The sequence below is a fragment of the Choloepus didactylus genome, chromosome 4, assembly GCF_015220235.1.
Source record: "Choloepus didactylus isolate mChoDid1 chromosome 4, mChoDid1.pri, whole genome shotgun sequence".
Lineage (NCBI taxonomy): Eukaryota > Metazoa > Chordata > Mammalia > Pilosa > Megalonychidae > Choloepus > Choloepus didactylus.
In genome coordinates this window covers 196,211,781-196,229,637 of record NC_051310.1, presented here as the reverse complement: position 1 = coordinate 196,229,637, position 17,857 = coordinate 196,211,781, and the positions used below count along the sequence as shown (strand labels likewise).

Genomic DNA, 17,857 nt, shown 5'->3' with positions numbered 1-17,857 from the left:
TTATTTCCCCTATTATTGCTTCTGCCCCCTTTCCCTCTCTTCTTCTTCTGGGACACCAATGATACATACATTATTGTACTTTGTTTCATCCTTGAGTTCCTGGAGACGTTGCTCATATTTTTTCATTCTTTTCTCCATCTGCTCCTTTGCGTGTAGGCTTTCAGGTGTTTTGTTCTCCAGTTCCTTAGTGTTTTCTTCTGCCTCTTGAGATCTGCTGCTGTATGTTTCCATTGTGTCTTTCATCTCTTGTGTTGTGTCTTTCATTTCCATAGATTCTACTAGCAGGTTTTTTGAACTTTTGATTTCTGCCATATACATGTCCAGTGCTTCCTTTACAGCCTCTATCTCTTTTGTAATATCTTCTCTAAACTTTTTGAATTGGTTTAGCATTAGTTGTTTAAATTCCTGTATCTCAGTTGAAGTGTACATTTGTTCCTTTGACTGGGCCATAACTTTGTTTTTCTTAGTGTAGGTTGTAATTTTCTGTTGTCTAGGCATGGTTTCCTTGGTTATCCAAATCGGGTTTTCTCAGACCAGAACAGGCTCAGGTCCCAGAGGGAAGAAATATTCAGTACCTGGTTTCCCTGCAGGTGTGTCTTAGAAAGTTGCTCCACGCTTTGATGCCTCGGGTCACTGTGCTTTTCTGCCCAGCAGGTGATGCCTGTTAGCCTATAATTCTTGACTGGTGTGAGGAGGTATGGCCGTGTTCCCCCAGGCTCTGGGGTCTGCTTCTGAATGGAAAGGGCCCCACCCCTTTCCTCCTAGAGAAGACAGACCCCTCAGGTGGAGGTCATTAGCATTTCAATGGTCTCGCTCTCTGCTTGTGCTGTCTCCACCCTTCTTCGCTTCACAGCCCTGGAAACTGAAAATGACTGGGGCTTTCTCCACTGAGCCAAAAAAGAAACAGATAGTCCCCTTCAGACCCAGTCCAAGGCAACCCTCCGGCTATCCCAGGTCAGTCATCACCCAAAGCCTCTGTCTGTTTTTTGGGGCTGCGTACCTGTAGTGAGCAGTTCACACTCGCTACTTAAAACCCCAGTTGGAGCACAGCTGAGCTGTATTCACTTGCTGGGAGAGAGCTTCTCTGTCGACAATTAAGATTTTTAAAAATTACTTCAATGATTAAATTTTTTACTTGTTGCTAGGGTGTTTGCTTCATTTATTTTAAAAATGTGATATGCATATTCATATATTTAATACTTGTTAAATAATGAGGTTTGCCATTTGGACCTTATGTAGAGAAGGAGAGTGCCAGAATTGTGGGATGCCCAGGAGGTAGTGGAAGGAACCCTGACCCAGCCAGGGTCTTCAGGAAACAACTATTCCCAGCTCCCTGAAGTCAGGTGCATTCCAGGCCTCCCATTGGCCAACTTCTTTTCTCCCTGGGTGCAGAGACAGATAGACTTTGTGGTGGTGCAGACTGCTGTGACACACACATGAGAATTAGAGACCTTAATAATTCTATGATTAATTTTGTTTACTTATTGTTACTAAGATGCTTATTTGCCTTAGTTACAAAGAAATGTGATAGGTATGTTCATATAAGAAATGCTTATTTAGTGATGAGGTTTGCTATTTGAGATTTTCAAGTAATGCTAAGGGTCTTGTAATCTATTTTTCCAGCCAAAAAAGTTCTATTCTACCACATTTAACCCTTACAAGAAAGGCTTAATTAAATGCTGGACACATGGCCAGCATAAAAGCCCCATGGGGCAAGGGAAATCTGCCATCTTAAAAGTTTCCTTTTAAAATGGGAAGAGAGAAATCTGAAGGAAACTACTTATTTAGATAAATCAGTTTTTAGATTTGTAATGTGCACACTTTACTCAGTTAATACTTTGCCTCAACTTGTCTCATTTAAGATGTCTCTGCTACTATTTCCAATTCAAATATTTCTTATTCATGCCAATTGAAATGCACAGGCTCATATTCTGAGGTTATGTCTAAATGTCTTACCTGGTTTTGGCTGAACTGTGCAGAACTGATTGACTAATCCTTATTTTATCAGAAATCTCATGTACAATTCTATAAACAAAGCCTGTTTTGGGTTTATGTGCCATAAATATTTTTATACAGGAAAGTTTTCTGTTTTTGTTTTTAAGGTATATTGAGGTATTTGGTTGTAGCTGGAGTAGGTCTACTGCCTCCCATTAATATTTCTAATCCAACTGTTAACCTTACAGTTTCCCAGAGTTAGCATTGTTTGATAAATTATTGTAACCATTGTAATTTTGCCTGGAGCTGTATTATGGTTGGATGGTAATCTGGGAAGATTCTTTTTTAAGGGGCTTCATGTACTGGTTCACACATATTATATTTTCATATATATGTAAATATTTGCATCCTGTCTGTCACCATCCTGTTCTCTCAGTTTGAACTTTTTTGTGGGTTAAATATAAATTCCATAAAATGTGCCATTTTGACCACTTAAATGCAGAATTTGGAGGCATTAATAGCCTTCACAAAGTCATTAAACATCCCTTGACTTAGTTTTACTTTTTGCCCTCCTTTCCAAGCATGCCATATATCATTTTGAATGACATTCTCAAGGTCATGCAGAGAGCAAACAGAAGTGGAAACCAAATGCAAGTTGGGTTAGAATTGTCCAAAATGAACATGTTTATTTTGAAGAGCTTATGCCACAAAGGGTTACAGATGGGGAGAAATTAGGCATTGTGCTCAGTGCCATAAGTGCTTTATAATTCAAAAATCAAAGATTAAACCTTTGGGGTTGGAATGTAATAGCACAATGTTCAAGGTGAGATGTACATAACTTGTCGCATTAGAGTGACAGTCATGTACTTTCTGTCAGCTTTGAGGATGAAAATTCTTAATGAGTGTTAACAATGGAATTTTTAAAAATTGTGTCCTCTTCATGCAAACTTTCCCAGATGTATGAATTTTTTGTAGGTACTACTTCTTTTTTAAGTACCATGATTCTTTTTACATTTGTGAAGTAATATCCACATAATATAAGATAATGACTGACATTTTATACTTGAACAACTTGGTGGCATTTAATACAGTCATGATATTGTTCAGCCAGCACCTCTACCAAGTTCCAGAACATAATCATTTCACCAAAGGGAGATGCAGTATCCATTAAATAGTCCATCCCCTCTCCTCTCCCCAAGTCCCTGGCAACCATCATTGTGTTTTCTGCATCTATGCACTTGCCTATACTGGATGATTCATGTAAATGGATTTTTAAAAATATATATGATGAATTTGGTTACTTTCCATTTTGTAGCATGTCTTTCTTGAAACATGAAGGTAAACTGAGTTCTGAAAGTCAAAGTATCCCAGGTAAATGACTTTTTTCCCAGAGATCTTATTTTGGTTATCTCTACAATGGGCTATCATTGGTTCTCAAGCTTGATTGCACATTGGAATCAGATGGGGGCTTAGAATACCCTTGTTTGGACTCCCTCTCCAGAGATCTTAATGCAATTTGACTGGGTGTATGATTGCCATAAATCACAGTCTGCCCAGGGCTGAGGGATTTCCTGATGGGTGAATGTAATTTGGCATTCAGACTTCTGAGAGCCTCCCAGGGGATTGTCACATGCAAACCAGGTTGAGAAACCCTGATCACTCTGGAAGGGTGCTAAGAAATCTATGTTTAAAACTTAAGGAGCAAAGAAATATGCTGGTAAATGTAACCTGAACTCAACTTTAAGAAGACCATAGAAGCAAGAAAGATGTCATGAACCAGAAGAAAAGGACATTTGAGCAGTAGTTCTTTCCCTCTGAGGAGAGAGGAAAGGGGCAACAGAGTCACAGATGCATTTTTAATCTGGGGAAGAACATCATTGGAAAAATGTCCTTTCTATGATGTCTGCATAAAACTTTAGGAGGCTCACAGGGAATTTAAAGTGTTAGGTGGTTTTAGTTATTACATAAACTCTTTGACATATCTTCAAGTATTTTTTGCTTATGATGTTAGAATCCATTTATATGAAGTTTCCAAAAAAGGTAATTCCATAGAGACAGGAAACAGGCTAGTGGTTGCTAGGGGCCAGGGAAAGGGGGTTGAGGAGAGGGGTGAGCATTTAATGAATGCAGAGACTCCTTTGCAGGTGAAGAAAATATTCTGGAACTAAATAGATTGGTCTTACATTGTGAATGTAGTGAATGCCCATCACTTGTATCCTTTAGAGTGGTTAACAGGTAACTTTTTACAAATTTTGCCTTAAAAATGAAGACAAAGCTTACATAAACATTGGCTTCTCAATAAAAAATTACTAACACCACAATAATAGAATATTTGGCATTGCATAGGGCAGGCATGGCTTATGGCAGGTGTGCTAGTTTGGATGTATTATGTCCCCTAAAACACCATTATCTTTGATGCAGTCTTGTGTGGGCAGGAAATGTATTGGTGTTGACTGGGTTACAGGCTATTGATTGGATGTTTCCATGGAGATGTGACCACTGAACTGTGGGTAGGAACTTTCATTGGATGATTTCCATGGAGATGTGGCCCCACCCATTCAGCATGAGCCTTGATTAGTTTACTGGAGCACTATATAATCTCAAATAGTAGGAGCAAGCTTGCTACAGCAAAGAGGGGCACTTCAAAGAATGCACAAGAGAAGAGAAGAGGAACTGCAGATGACTGACAGTTTGAAAATGGTGGTTGAAAACAGACTTTTGCTCCAGAGAAGCTAAGAGAGGAAAAATGCCCCAAGAGCAACTAAGAGTGACATTTTTGAGGAACCGCAGCCTAGAGAGGAACATCCCTGGAGAAAGGATGGAAAGATGTCAGCCATGTGCCTTCCCAGATAACAGGTTTTCTGGATGCCATTGACCATCATCCAGTGAAGGTACCTGATGGCTGATGCTTTACCTTGGGCACTTTATGACATTAAGATTGTAACTTTGTAACCAAATAAACCTCTTTTATAAAATCCAATCCATTTCTGGTATTTTGCTTAATGGCAGCATTAGCAAACTAGAACATCAGGTGTGGTACTTGAGGAAGTTGGGATGGCAGTCACATTTTTAGCATATGATATTCTCTACAGATTTCACCTATGGAGCATCTTCAGATGAAATCAACAGGTAAATCCTGGACATCCCATCAAGGTCTGTGTACATGCAGGTATGGCAGGATCCAGCTTTTCTCTTGTTACTCTACTGCCCTTATGTGGCTTTAAATGCCAGGGTCGCAAAAGAAGGTGTTCTCCATTATTGCTTCTACATGGCAGGGAGGGTAAAGGGGCAAGGATCTAAGGGCACTCTGCTGTCTCCTCCTCTTTTTAATCAAATGACCCACCAAGAAGAATTTGGCTAACTTCAATGGCCAGCCATATCCTGTGGCTTCTCTTAGCTGAAACATGGTTAGGAGAAATCTTTGTGAATGAGTTTGATGAAAGTTAAAAAAAAAAGGAAGTAGTGTGGGCATGTGCCTGAGGAACCCAGTGGTAGGGAGGGCTTCTTATCTTAATCCTACACCAAACACATCTTTCCTGTGAAGGCCACAAGGGAAAACCCACCCATGGTTTTCCTGGGTGCTGGTTCATGGCTGCTTCCTCATTTCTCATTTACCCTTTTCCTTCCCTGCACCCTCTAGCTAATCAACCAGAAAAATAATTTTATTCTCTCTCAACTGTTGAATTGAATTCAATTCTTTCTCCACAGCTGCATGCAAATTGACATCAAGATATAATGAGTAAAATATAGACTCTGGAATTATTTGGTCCTGGTTCTGCTGCCTTCTGGCCGTGTGACCTTGGACAACTTATTTAGCTTCTGTGATACTTCAGGAGAAATATCTGAAGTGGGGAGAATGTAGCATTTGGGCATATTTTCAAGAACAAATGAGTGAAACACAGAGGAGCTTATTGCAGTGCCTGAAATATAGCTGGGTCTATGACAGCATTTAGCTGGTATCATTCTCACTTGGAGGAATACAGATTCATAACTGTGTTCCCTGTTTCAGCTCCCCTATGCTCATATCTCCCTGATCTTTGAGAGAAAATGTGCTTCTGACTGTATATAGGTTCATGAGTTACCACCACTGTAAACCTTGGATGAGCCTCCTGATGTATTTGGCATAAAACCAAGTCCTAATTAAACCCTTAACTGCCTCAGGATCCAATCTCTGATCCTGTGTTCATCTGCCCCAATCAATGCAGGTTTATTCTTTGCCACAAACATGCTGAAGTTACTTAAACCTCTGGGCCTTGATACTTGTGGTTCATTCTGTTCAGAATTCTTATTCTTACTGGTACAAAACCCAGTTCCAGGTAGTCAGGCCCACCTGATCCCACATCAAACAGAGAAACAAGTCTCTTTCTTTGGTGAGAAGTTGAGTTTATTGTAAATACATCAACAAAGAAATGGAAGAAAGAGAAACCTTTCAAGCCCAGTTCAAAGTGAGAAGAATTACTTGGGATTTTATAACCTCACACAAAGAAATGGCTAGAAGCCAGAAGAAAGCAGAAAGGAAAAAAATAGAAGACAGAAAGCTGTTTGGTCAACGTCTTCTTGTTATCTTTAGGTCCTCCTCTCATTCAGGCTTGTTTTTCAAGGTCCTGATTGTGAGACCATATGGTAACTTCCCTCATATCTTACTACACACAATGCTGGGAAAGTTCCTGAGAGCAGAGAATAAGTTTTTGTTGTTGAGATTAGAGCAACAGCAAGTTATTTTAACAAGGGCTTTCCATGGTCAGAATAACTTAAAGCTGCCTGAGTGAAGTGATCTTAATAAACAGTTTTTATCCTTTATTGGCTATTGAAGAGTATACTACCATTTTCCAGCTAAAGAATTATATTGAATATTTTCTACTTATCCAGCTATCAAATCCCCCCCTTTTGTGAGACATTTTCTTATTCTTAAGAAATGTTATTCTGTGAGCATCTCCTATAAAAGGGAAAGTTGGCAGAGGTCTTTCTTCTTGTAACTGCTTCTTGCTGAGCAAGGGTGAAGAGGTTCTTATATTGATTTGGAAGATGTTCTGGACATAAACTCACAGATACAATACAGGCAACAATAAGACAAACAAATGGCAAGCAGAATATAAACCATGCTAATAAGGGCTATTTTCTATTTCATAGTAAATTCATTAACTACTTAGAAAATGCATCCAGTTTGCTACAATTTTAACATGATTATTATTATCTTGCATATGATTTTATATTGAAGAGACATTGTTATATTCATTTGGTGTATAAGTGTAGCACTTAATGCTAATGAATGCTCAAGTTTTGTTTTTCCTGAGCTGCATTGGGTGTCAAGCTTACAATACCATACATGTTGTCCCCTCATAGGAGCAGAACTTCATGTTAATTATGTTTTTAGGTTTCAACCACATCACATTGGCAATTATAGCCCTGGAGGGTATCTTCTTTGTACAGTTGTTGTAGTGCAGCATCATTGGTCTTCTGAGAAACAGGATGGTGGGCTTCAGGGTTCCATTGGACTGTTTCACAGCACCCTCTGGCACTATGAAGCAGAACCAGTCTGGAGGCAGTGTGCACTGAAAAGCTAAAGTGATTGAGATTTTTTTCTAGTAGTCAGAGGCAAAGGTGTCTGTAGTAAAAGGTGTTTTCAGTAACAGCATATTCCCATCTACTCCTGGAGCATGTCCATGTGATGTGGTTCACATCCTTATAGTTCTAGGGACCATAGAAATGGGTCTCACCAATAACTCTGATGCAGAGGGAGCATGAAGGCACAGTACAAGGAGCTTGGTTTAAACATGCAAGTACTTTGATTAAGATAGAGGTCTAATTTTTCTTTACATTTTTAGTAGGGTTATGTTAGATAATGGGTAGAACATAATTTATATACTTGCCTTGCTTCTTTTTAAAAGTCTTTCCTTCTTGTTGAAGATGATGCTCTGACTTGTAGCTAACTGCAAGCACTTTCAGAAAAGCATTAGAGTAAAACAATGTAACTTACAAGGAAATTTTGCTGTTTCTTTGACAGATAACACTAAAAATAACTGAAATAACTAGCAGTACTATATTGTTGTTTGGTATTTTGCAAATCAGTAACTAAAAGAAGAATAGAAGTTTTTAATTTTTATAACATTGTCTAAACATTTCTTCTGCAATTTATAACATATTACATGAATTTAATCTTCTTTAGCACTTCATTTTTTTCCAAGGTGAATGAACAAATTCTTTGCAACTGTTAGGAATAAAAAGATATTCTTTAGGGTTTGACCTTGAGAAAGCAAAATGTTAAAAGTTATCAGGTTTGAAACAGTATTTGTTTATTTAACTAAAGTTAAGAAAAAGACAGCTTTTTTAAAAGTGAGAATATTTTTAAGCAACCAAGGACATGATGAAATCAACATAAACTGCAATAAGTTATTTTGATAAAATGGACTTTCTGCCTTTTACATTGATTATTCAGGAAAACATTTTTTATAACCACTTACTAAAAAATAATACCTCAATAATCTTAGGAAACTTTTTTAATAAAAGCACATTTTTTAAAATTTCATATTAAAATTACTAAAATGATTTTGGAAATTGTTTTCAAGCAAACATCTTACAACATACAATTACCATTAGATTTAAACTTGTTAGAATATTGCTAAGTAATTAAAACACATTAGTTAATGCATCCTGAAACAGTGATAAACAATTTTTTTGGAAAGGATTAATGGAATGTAGAGGTGTTATATTGTTCCCCCTAAAAAACAAATACAATGATTTAATTTTGCATGAATTTTGAAATTCATGAAAGTATTTTGTTTTCTTAGTTTTGTTAAATTCTTTACAGGCATATTGGCTCTATGTATATGACTATTAGTATATTACTGAACAAGGGTGAAGCCACGAATAAGCTTTACAAGCTTGTATAACAATTATTAAACCAGAGTATTTGAGAGAGATTTTTAATGTTTTTGTTATTTGCCATTCCACGGCTGCTCCTCTATGCTCACCTTTTTATGTGCTATAAGGAAGCTTCCTCAGCAGGTGTGGGACATTTTAGGAGGATATGGGCTAACGCCTTTGCTTTGTGGTTATTAGGAGAAGTTTTGCTAATTAAATTCATTACCTGGCAAAGTATTCTCTTATCAATTTTTAAATGTAGTGTGCCAACTTAATATTGTTAAATATTTGAGGTTTGATGAAAGTTGAAGTGAAGACACTAAGTTTTCTCCATATACTCTAGGTTTGCCATAGTGATTGCCAAGTAATTGATGGATACATCTATTTGAGGTATGGATAGCTTAGAAAACAAATAATGTTTTTATACATTCACAAAGTTTCATCTAATATGAAATGAGTAAACCTAGTTTTATTTACTGGCCAAACAAGGCTGTTAAAGGGACCTTTTGCTAGTGTCATGGGTTTGTTTTTTTATGCCTCAAAACTATGGTTTCCATTAGAAAAGGCCTGAGCCTTATCAGGTTGTGATTCAGCCAGTTTGTATTTCATTAAGTAACCTCCCATTCAAATAAGAGTATATGGACAAACAATAGTTTTAAAAGTAGAGTTCTTAATACAAGAATTCAAATTTAACACATATTATTGAAGGAGCACTTCAGTAAAAGGAACAAGTTTACAATGCAAAAATAAATTGATATATTACCAAGCCTGGGGACTCTGATCCTTTAGGATGTAGGTGGATATGAGATTAGAAGACTCCTCCTAAGTTACAGAGTATTTATAAAGCTTTGGTTTAGGGTATGTTTAATTTAAATCTTATTCTGTATGTTTGAACCATGAGTGATGAAATACAGGTAGTGAACCACTGGTGAGACAAAACTAAAAGATGGTATTCACAGTGTTATCAGAGATTCAAACTTAACCTTGAATATCTGCAAAACTTTATTGAAAATATTCCTACTAATTAAGCTATGACTTCTGTAAGAGCAATAGTATACCTTTTACTTATAGAAAAACTAATATATAGAAGAGAGATTATTTTTACTTATATTTAACTTATTAGCATATTTTTTAATTTTTTTGTAATTAGTTTAACCATTGCATCATGTTGGTAAGTATACATTTCATTAAGACTGCATTTACCCTTGCTACATTACACATGATTTATTTATGATTAAAATGACAGCTACAGCCCTATTCTATTTTCTTTGCTTTTTTTACACAGAGGACAACATGGTTACATGTTATCTTTATCAAATAAGGTTGAGAGGGGCTTTTGGCTTTTCTGAAAATATTCACAGCTTTCAACTGTTTAGCTTCTCCTCAAGTACAAACTTCTAATATAGGACTTGAAGGGTATGAATCATTTGTCTCAGTTATTATAGTAAGACTTTTTACTTTCTATTATTTGGAAATTGTACTTGAGTGTTCTGGGGTGAAATTCTGTTAATTATTCTTCTATATTAGAAGGAATAACTGGTTCTTCACCATCAGAACAAAATCATTAATTGGTATATGACAGCAACAAGGCTCCTCAGCTGTCTGATCACTATAGAGAGAGGGAGTCAAAGTTCTCATTATCAGATTTCTCAGTAGAGATATTATCCTGTGACACTGGTTTGACAAATTGCACTTTTGTGGATTTTTAAATTGTATTTGTTTCTTTTGATGTCCTTCCTAGCAATTTCAGTTCCTTTCTCTGACTTCTTAATTTTAAAACTGGCAGGCCAGCACATCTACATCATTATTTCTCTCAAATAATTGCTCTGGAAGGCCTGATATTAAAGTAGAGGTGGAAGTCTGCATAATTTTTTTAACTCTAACTTTTCCTTTAACTTACAGATTTCTCTGTCTTTCTTGAGACAGTCTGCTATAGCTAGCCATACCACACATAAAGGTCAGCTGACTGAAGCTACAGCTCATGTGTTATGTTTAGTAAATGTCATAATTTTTTGTTCTTGTAATACATTTTTAGTTGGATAATTACCTGAAGGTCAGAATCACCTCTTCTGGTCATTCTGCCCTTTCCTTAATTTGTATTGTGGACACTTAGAGTTGCAAAATTGTATCAACAATTTTTTAATGACACTCTCCAAATCTAGACCAATTATTAAGAATAGTTCCCAAGAGAGATGTAGCTAGCACACTTTGAGAGTTTCCCATGGCTGGACAATACCAACAGAAATCACCAAGACAAAACACTGGGGTAGGATCTCCTAAAATACAACTGGTTTCCCACACAAATGCAAACTGTGCAAATTGTACAAAATTCAAAAGGAGAGCCACAAATCTGGGGTCACAGATAGTGGGGCTCAAACCCACTGAGTCTGCATACATGACACCTGGATCAACTCAATTAGTCTTATTGCACAATAGACTAATTGATGCAAAAGAAAGGAAAGTGAACACAACAAACAAAAGATCACACACTTACCCAGCACAGGGAAAGTCTCAATTGCAAAGTCACCTTCATCCAGATGTGCCTGGTGTCCATCAGTGACAGGTGCATCCTCCTGGACACTCCAGTTTTTGTCCTCCAGGAAAAATTCCTGAGCAGCTGCTAGGCACAGAGCCAAGAGGTCCAAGTGAGCCCCACAGTGAATGGGAAATGAATCAGGGCTGTGCTGAAGGCAGCAGGGATCCCATCTGAGTTGCCAATTGTTACCAGTAGAAAACCTGATTCCAGGTAGTTATGCCCACCTGATCCCACATCAAACACAGAAACAAGTCTCTTTCTTTGGTGAGAAGGTGAGTGTATTGAAGATGCATCAACAAGGAACTGGAGGAAAGAAAAACCTTTCAAGCCCAGTTCAAAGTGAGAAGAATTATTTGGGCTTTTATAACCTCAAACAGACAAAGAAATGGCTAGAAGCTAGAATAAAGCAGAAAGGAAAATCAATATAAGAGAGAAAGCTGTTTGGTCAGCATCTTCTTGTTATCTTCAGGTCCTCCCCTCATTCAGGCTTGCTTTTCAAGGTCCTGCTTATGAGACCAAATGGTTACATCCCTCATATCTTACTGCAGGCAATGCTGGGAAATTTCCTGGAAACAGAGAATAAGTTTTTGATATTGAGATTAGAGCAACAGCAAGTTATTTTAACAAGGGTTTTTCATGGTCAGAATAACTTAAACCTGCTTGAGTGAAATGATCTTAATAAACAGTTTTTTTTCCTCTATTGGCTATTGAAGACTATACTAACCATTTTCCAGCTGAAGAATTATACTGAGTATTTTCTACTTATCCAGCTATCATTATCCCCCATGAGTTCCCACAACTAGTTTCTCTTCATTCTTTAGGTTTGGTTCAAATGATATTCCCTCTGAGGTAACAGCCCTGATCATGTGATACAAAATAGCTTTCCTACTTATCTGCTTATTCTGTCCTCATGTCTGCATGTCTTCTTGTCATTTACTTTTTACTGAAGTATTTTGTGAAATGCCTGCCCCCTCACACCCATATATATGTATATACTATGCATAAACAATATGGGTGTGAATTACATCAGCTGAATGCTGTCATAGACCCTGCTGTGTTTCAGGCACTTCAATAAGCCTCTCTGTGCTTCACTCATTTCATCTTGAAAATATGCCTGAGTGGGCTGGGCTCTTACCCAGATTTGCAGCTATAACTTCAGTTTAAAACCCTTCTTGGCATGTTTTTTTTTTGTTGTTGTTTTTTTTTTTGTTTGTTTTTTTTTTTTTAGAAATGAATTCTCAGAGACCCCTAACATTTGCTTCATTCACAACTTGAAATTCAGAGTAAGTACATCTGGCTCAATTACTGAGCTGTTAATTAGACAGAGCATCAATTTCCACATGTGTTGTCAGAAAGAGTTTATTCCCATGAACTTATCCTATATCAGGAAATATCTCTTTTAACCAAAAGTAAATTTCATAGGAGGGCTGCTCAATTGCATTGTTTGCATCTGTAAATATTTTCCAATTGCACACCCTTGGTTAGTACCAAACTCCATAACTTCCTAAAATAACCAAATGGCAATCTGTTATCTAGAACTGAAATCAGTAGATTTCATTATCTCATTTGTGCCTGAAATTTACTGAAGGCTAATGGATCTGCTAGATTCAGGAAATTCTGGGCTAACTTGTTACTTCCCTTCAGAGGGCTTTCCTGTTCTCAGAAGGGCTGAAGATTCTCAAAGTATAAGATCACTTACTGGGTGCCTAGAATTAACAAACTTGGAGGCAGAAAGTAGATTACAGATTACCAGAGCAGTGGAATGGGGAGTTATTTCTTAATGTGTTCAGACTTTCCATTTGAGGTGACAAAGTTCTGGTAATAGATGATGGTGATGGTGACACAACATTGTGAATGTAACAAATGCCTCTGAATTATACACATGAATGTGGTTTAAGTAGGAAATTCTGAGCTGAATATGTTACAATAAAATGTTTAATAAAAAGGTGGACCACTGAAAGCAAGCACATAGACAATTCTACGTAAATTTTATGTCTATTGCAGAGGATGGCCTTTAAAGAGCTGGTTAGGCAGTGAGAGTAACCCTGTTTCTGGTAAATGTGCCAATTGACTAACTCATTTTCTATTTCTTCACTTAATTCTTCCTTGAGGTTGAAACCTAAGATCTCACACCAGAGACAAGATGAAATCTTCTGCATAGCTGGATTTTAACCTGCAGCCTCTTCTGGAGCAGCTTGACCAGGAAGAGTTGGGCAAAGTCAAATCTCTACTGAGCATTCTTCTCCTGCCACATGAGCTTCAGCAGACCCCATATATGGAGCTGGAAGAGGCTGATGGGAAGCAAATGACAGAAATCCTTACTAACAACTGCCCCAGCTACAGGTTAGGGATGGTGGCCATCCAGGCTTTTGACAAAATGAGCTGACTCAATCTTTCCAAGAGGGCAAAGGATGAACTGAGTGCTAAGCAGGAACTAGTCCACACTGGGAATGAGGAGGGAGGAATAGTAGCTCCCAGATTTTAGAAATAGAGGAAACATCACTGAGCCTTTTAGAGTTGACTTGTTCTTGAATACAAATGCTAGATTTTCACAGATTCTGGTGGTATCTCTCTCAGTTCTTATACTCTACTTATGCTCCTTCTCCTCTTCATGACAATTTATGTGCTATGGATTCATGATCCTATGCCTTCAAATGTCTTTCAAGATGTTAAATTATTATACCCTCTGTTTTCAATTCCTACTTCTATTTCCTATAAAATTCTTTAACACAGAGAACTTCAAACCTCTATCTTTTATTTATGTGTTTTCCAACAGCATGCCTGTGTAGATCCTGGGATGGAAGATGCTTTGCCCTGGGGCCCTCCTGTGCAATGTAGACTGTTTAGCAGCATCCCTGGCCTCCACCCACTAGGTGCCAGTAGCCATCCCCTAAAACCCACACCACCAGTTTTACTAACAAAAATGTCACTAGACATTGACACATATCTCCTTGTGATAAAAATCACCCCACTAGAGATCCACTGTCTTCTATCACTCATTCTCATATTTGCTGCATTCTGGAATCTCCTGGGGAGCTTTAAATATACTGGTGTCCTGGGCTCCTCACCAGAGATACCAATTTAACTAAATGATCTATTGTTCCACCCAAGCACAAGATTTCTGAAAGCTTCATCAGTGGTGCTAATGGTTACACACAGGTCAGAAATGCTCTAGAGCTATGTCATCTACTATGGACACCACTAATCCCAGTGGCTACTGAGCACTCAACATGGATAGATAGAACTGAGGAGTGCTGCGAGGACAAAGTATGCACCAGCTCTTGACTACATTGTTTTCTGTACTAGATTATTAATTATATTACATGTTGGGTAACATTTTATGTAAAGTAGGTTAAATAAAATTAAAGTTGCCCATTTTTAACTAATATAATGTGGCCACTATAAATTACATAGTTGGCTTGCTTTTTCAGCTGACAAAATATTTACCTTGGACAGCACTGCTCTATAGAGTATTTTTTCTCATGTTTTCAGCAAGGATATTTAAAGCTGCTCTACTTCCAACCTCCTTCCCCCTTTCCCCATACTGCCCCAATTTTATTCTAGCTATTGATCAGTTCTTAGCTTAGTTTCCCTCACCTGTCCCTTAAAATCAGGATTTTAGGCTGTAGCTTGCATGTCCAGATTCAAATATGAAAATAGCAAAGTGAAACCCAGAAAGTGGTACACTTACCAGGGCTGGGCTCTGAAAAGTGGAAACTTCTTCCACTTCCTCCTTTTCAGAAGCAGCTTTGGATAAACAGGCCTCCATCACTAAGTAAGTCAACTCATATAATTTTTTAATGTGATATTTTGGAACTCAAGGACTTTTAATTAGAAAAGACATTATGAACATTTGTTTGGTAGATTGAATCATATGCCCCCACAATACACATATTCTTAAATCTTAATCCATTCTCTGCTGGTATGAATCCACATGTAAATAGGAACATGGAAGATGTTATTAGCCAAGGTGTGACAACTGTATCATGATGGGTCATAACCCATATCACTGGAGGTCTTATAAAGAGAAGGCCACAAAAAGAAACCAGAAGTCAGTAGGAAACAGAAGAGCAGCTACAGGGGGAGATTCAAGGCATCACCACAAGATAGAGAAGAGACACAAGACAAGAAACTACAAGGATTGAGGCAATCCAGATCCAGAATTTTGCAGAATTCAGGAAAATATGTGACCTTCCCCATGACTCGATTTTGCGATTCTGGCCTCTAAAACAGTGAGAATAAAATAGAAAAATTGACATATCTTAATACATAAGTAAACAAATATTAACTTGAGAAATGTAGTTTGATTGCATCCACTTGGGTAAAATGAAAGTCTCTTTACAGAGCCTCAGTTTCTTGAATGCTGAAGAGAAAATCCCTCATTTCTTGGTATGTTCTTGGAAGTCAATGTTCTGTTCATCTGAAGGGGGAGTTGACTATGGAGGAGATCACTCCTGGGCCCAGGAGGTGAAAGTGGAGGAACTCCAGGCCACTGAGGATTCCCTAGGCCCACTGGCCTTGGTGACTCTCAGATGTAGCTTGGAGTGTGTGAATGCCCCCGGCAGGTGGGAGCCTGATTGGAGGGGAGAGTCATAAGAAAAATTGGGATATAGAATGTAAGCTTTATATCAATGTTAAATTTCTTGAACTTGAAAACTGCACTTGAGGTAATAAGTGAATACCTTTTTTTGTAGTAAATGCACATGGAAGTATTGTTTTCAAGGGGTATAATGTTTGCATCCTGCTTTATTTTCTTTTTAACATTTTATTTTGAAATACTTTCAAACTTTCAGGACAGTTACAAAAATAGAAAGTAAATTATACATAATACAAAGTAAATTTTACATTATTTAATTAATTTATTATTAGTTTATTATTTATAATAATAAAATTTAATTTTTGTTAATAAATAACAAATAATAAATTAATAATAGATATTAATAAAATATAAATAAATAGAATAGAATAAAATATCAAAACGATAAAATATGAATTATTAATAATGAACTTCATATATCATTAATTTTGCTATTTTATTATTAATTTATTAATAATTTTATTATTAAGTTTATTGTATACATTATACATAATACAAAATAAATCGTACATAATACAAATGTATTATGTATAAATACATAAGGTGTACAATAACCGATCTTCCCCATCGTGCTTAGAGGAATACAGAAGTTCACTTAAGTGGTTCTTCTGTCCTCCGTGGTCTCCACTGGAGACCCTTGATGGAGTTCCGGTGGTGTGACGTCAGGTTTCATAAGCCCTGACTGGTTCACTCAGCCACCTCGGAAAACATGAAGGGAAGACTGGGATCTGCTGGGACAGTCAATGAGTCACCTGCCCGTGGTGCCTCCAACATGGTGGTGTCAGGGTGGTCAGACTCTTCACATGACGGTACAGGCATCACAAAGACAGTGTTCTAGAAAAGGCAGTGAAATGGAGCAGTTTCCCAAGAACTGGATGACAAAACTGTCAACGCCGCCACCCAAAGAATATCTTGTGCGTTACTGCCATCTAGTGGCTAAATCTTCTTCTAGGGCAGCTCCAAAATCCTGAATTTTGAATTCCCCACATCTCCTCATTCTGCTAAACTGCTTCCTCTGGTCACTGAGCAAGTGGATTGTGGTACCTCCTTTCCGACCCCTACGGGGCTTTGCTTGGTGTTCCTTTGCCCGTTTTTTAAGTTGCCCCGCGGGTAGGGAAAGTGGATCTGGGTGGGGAACAAAAACCTGCTTCTGGGCCCCCAGTCCCCAGAGAAGGGGCAGGTCCAAGCGGCCCTCCTCAGCAGGGTCAGAGTTTAGGGGAGTCGGGAAGGAGGCATCGGCCTAGAAGCAGTCCGCCGGGGAGCACCCTCCCTGCGCCTAGACCCCACCGTCCACATCAGCCCCACATCCCGGGCTTTTATCCCGCTCCGACTCTCCAGGCCAGTCTGTGGCTGAGGCTCCCGGGATGTCACGACGGGACGTCTATGACATAGTGCTGGCCCCCCACGCCAGATGACTCCCCGCTTGACTCCCTCACTGGTGACCACCCGCCCAGAGCGGTCCCCCACTTCCTGCCCACCAACTTTCCGCCTTGTCGCCTCGGAAGTCCACGGAGACTCGCACGTAGAAATAAAAGTTTGTCTCCAGGTCGGAGGGAAGGGCAGAGAGGGGGCCAGGTATGATTTTATATATACAATTGTCAGGGTTTATATTTGCTCAAAGTAACCTCTTAAAGCGACTGTAACTATGATACAGAAAGTAATAGTAGAATCCACTGCAAGGTGACGATGTTTAATTAGAATAGTTATAAGAGTAACACTTCCTGGAGGGGCGGGTACTATGACGTGGATATGCAGGGGGAGGAGGCGAGGGCCCTCCAGGGAAAGTGCTGTGTGCCTCCCTGTCGTGTAGCTGCCTGTGCCTGGGAAGCCAGGGTCTCTGATCGAAGTGCGTCCTCGTCGTGTCCTGCCAGAGCTTCCCTGGGTCCATAGGAGCTGGTAAGAAGACCCGTGGTTGTGTAATGCTGCCC

At 38.4% G+C, this 17,857-nt stretch overlaps 1 protein-coding gene across 1 annotated transcript in view; it reads left to right on the top strand.

Annotated features, from left to right (window-relative positions):
* Positions 1 to 17,340: 17,340 nt before the first annotated feature.
* Positions 17,341 to 17,857, top strand: part of LOC119533101 — a 128,842-nt gene continuing 128,325 nt past the window's right edge. Inside the window, exons 1-2 of the mRNA XM_037835211.1 lie at positions 17,341 to 17,475; positions 17,740 to 17,825. Of these exons, the coding sequence (XP_037691139.1) occupies positions 17,341 to 17,475; positions 17,740 to 17,825 (221 nt within the window). The remainder of the gene's footprint in view (positions 17,476 to 17,739; positions 17,826 to 17,857) is intronic.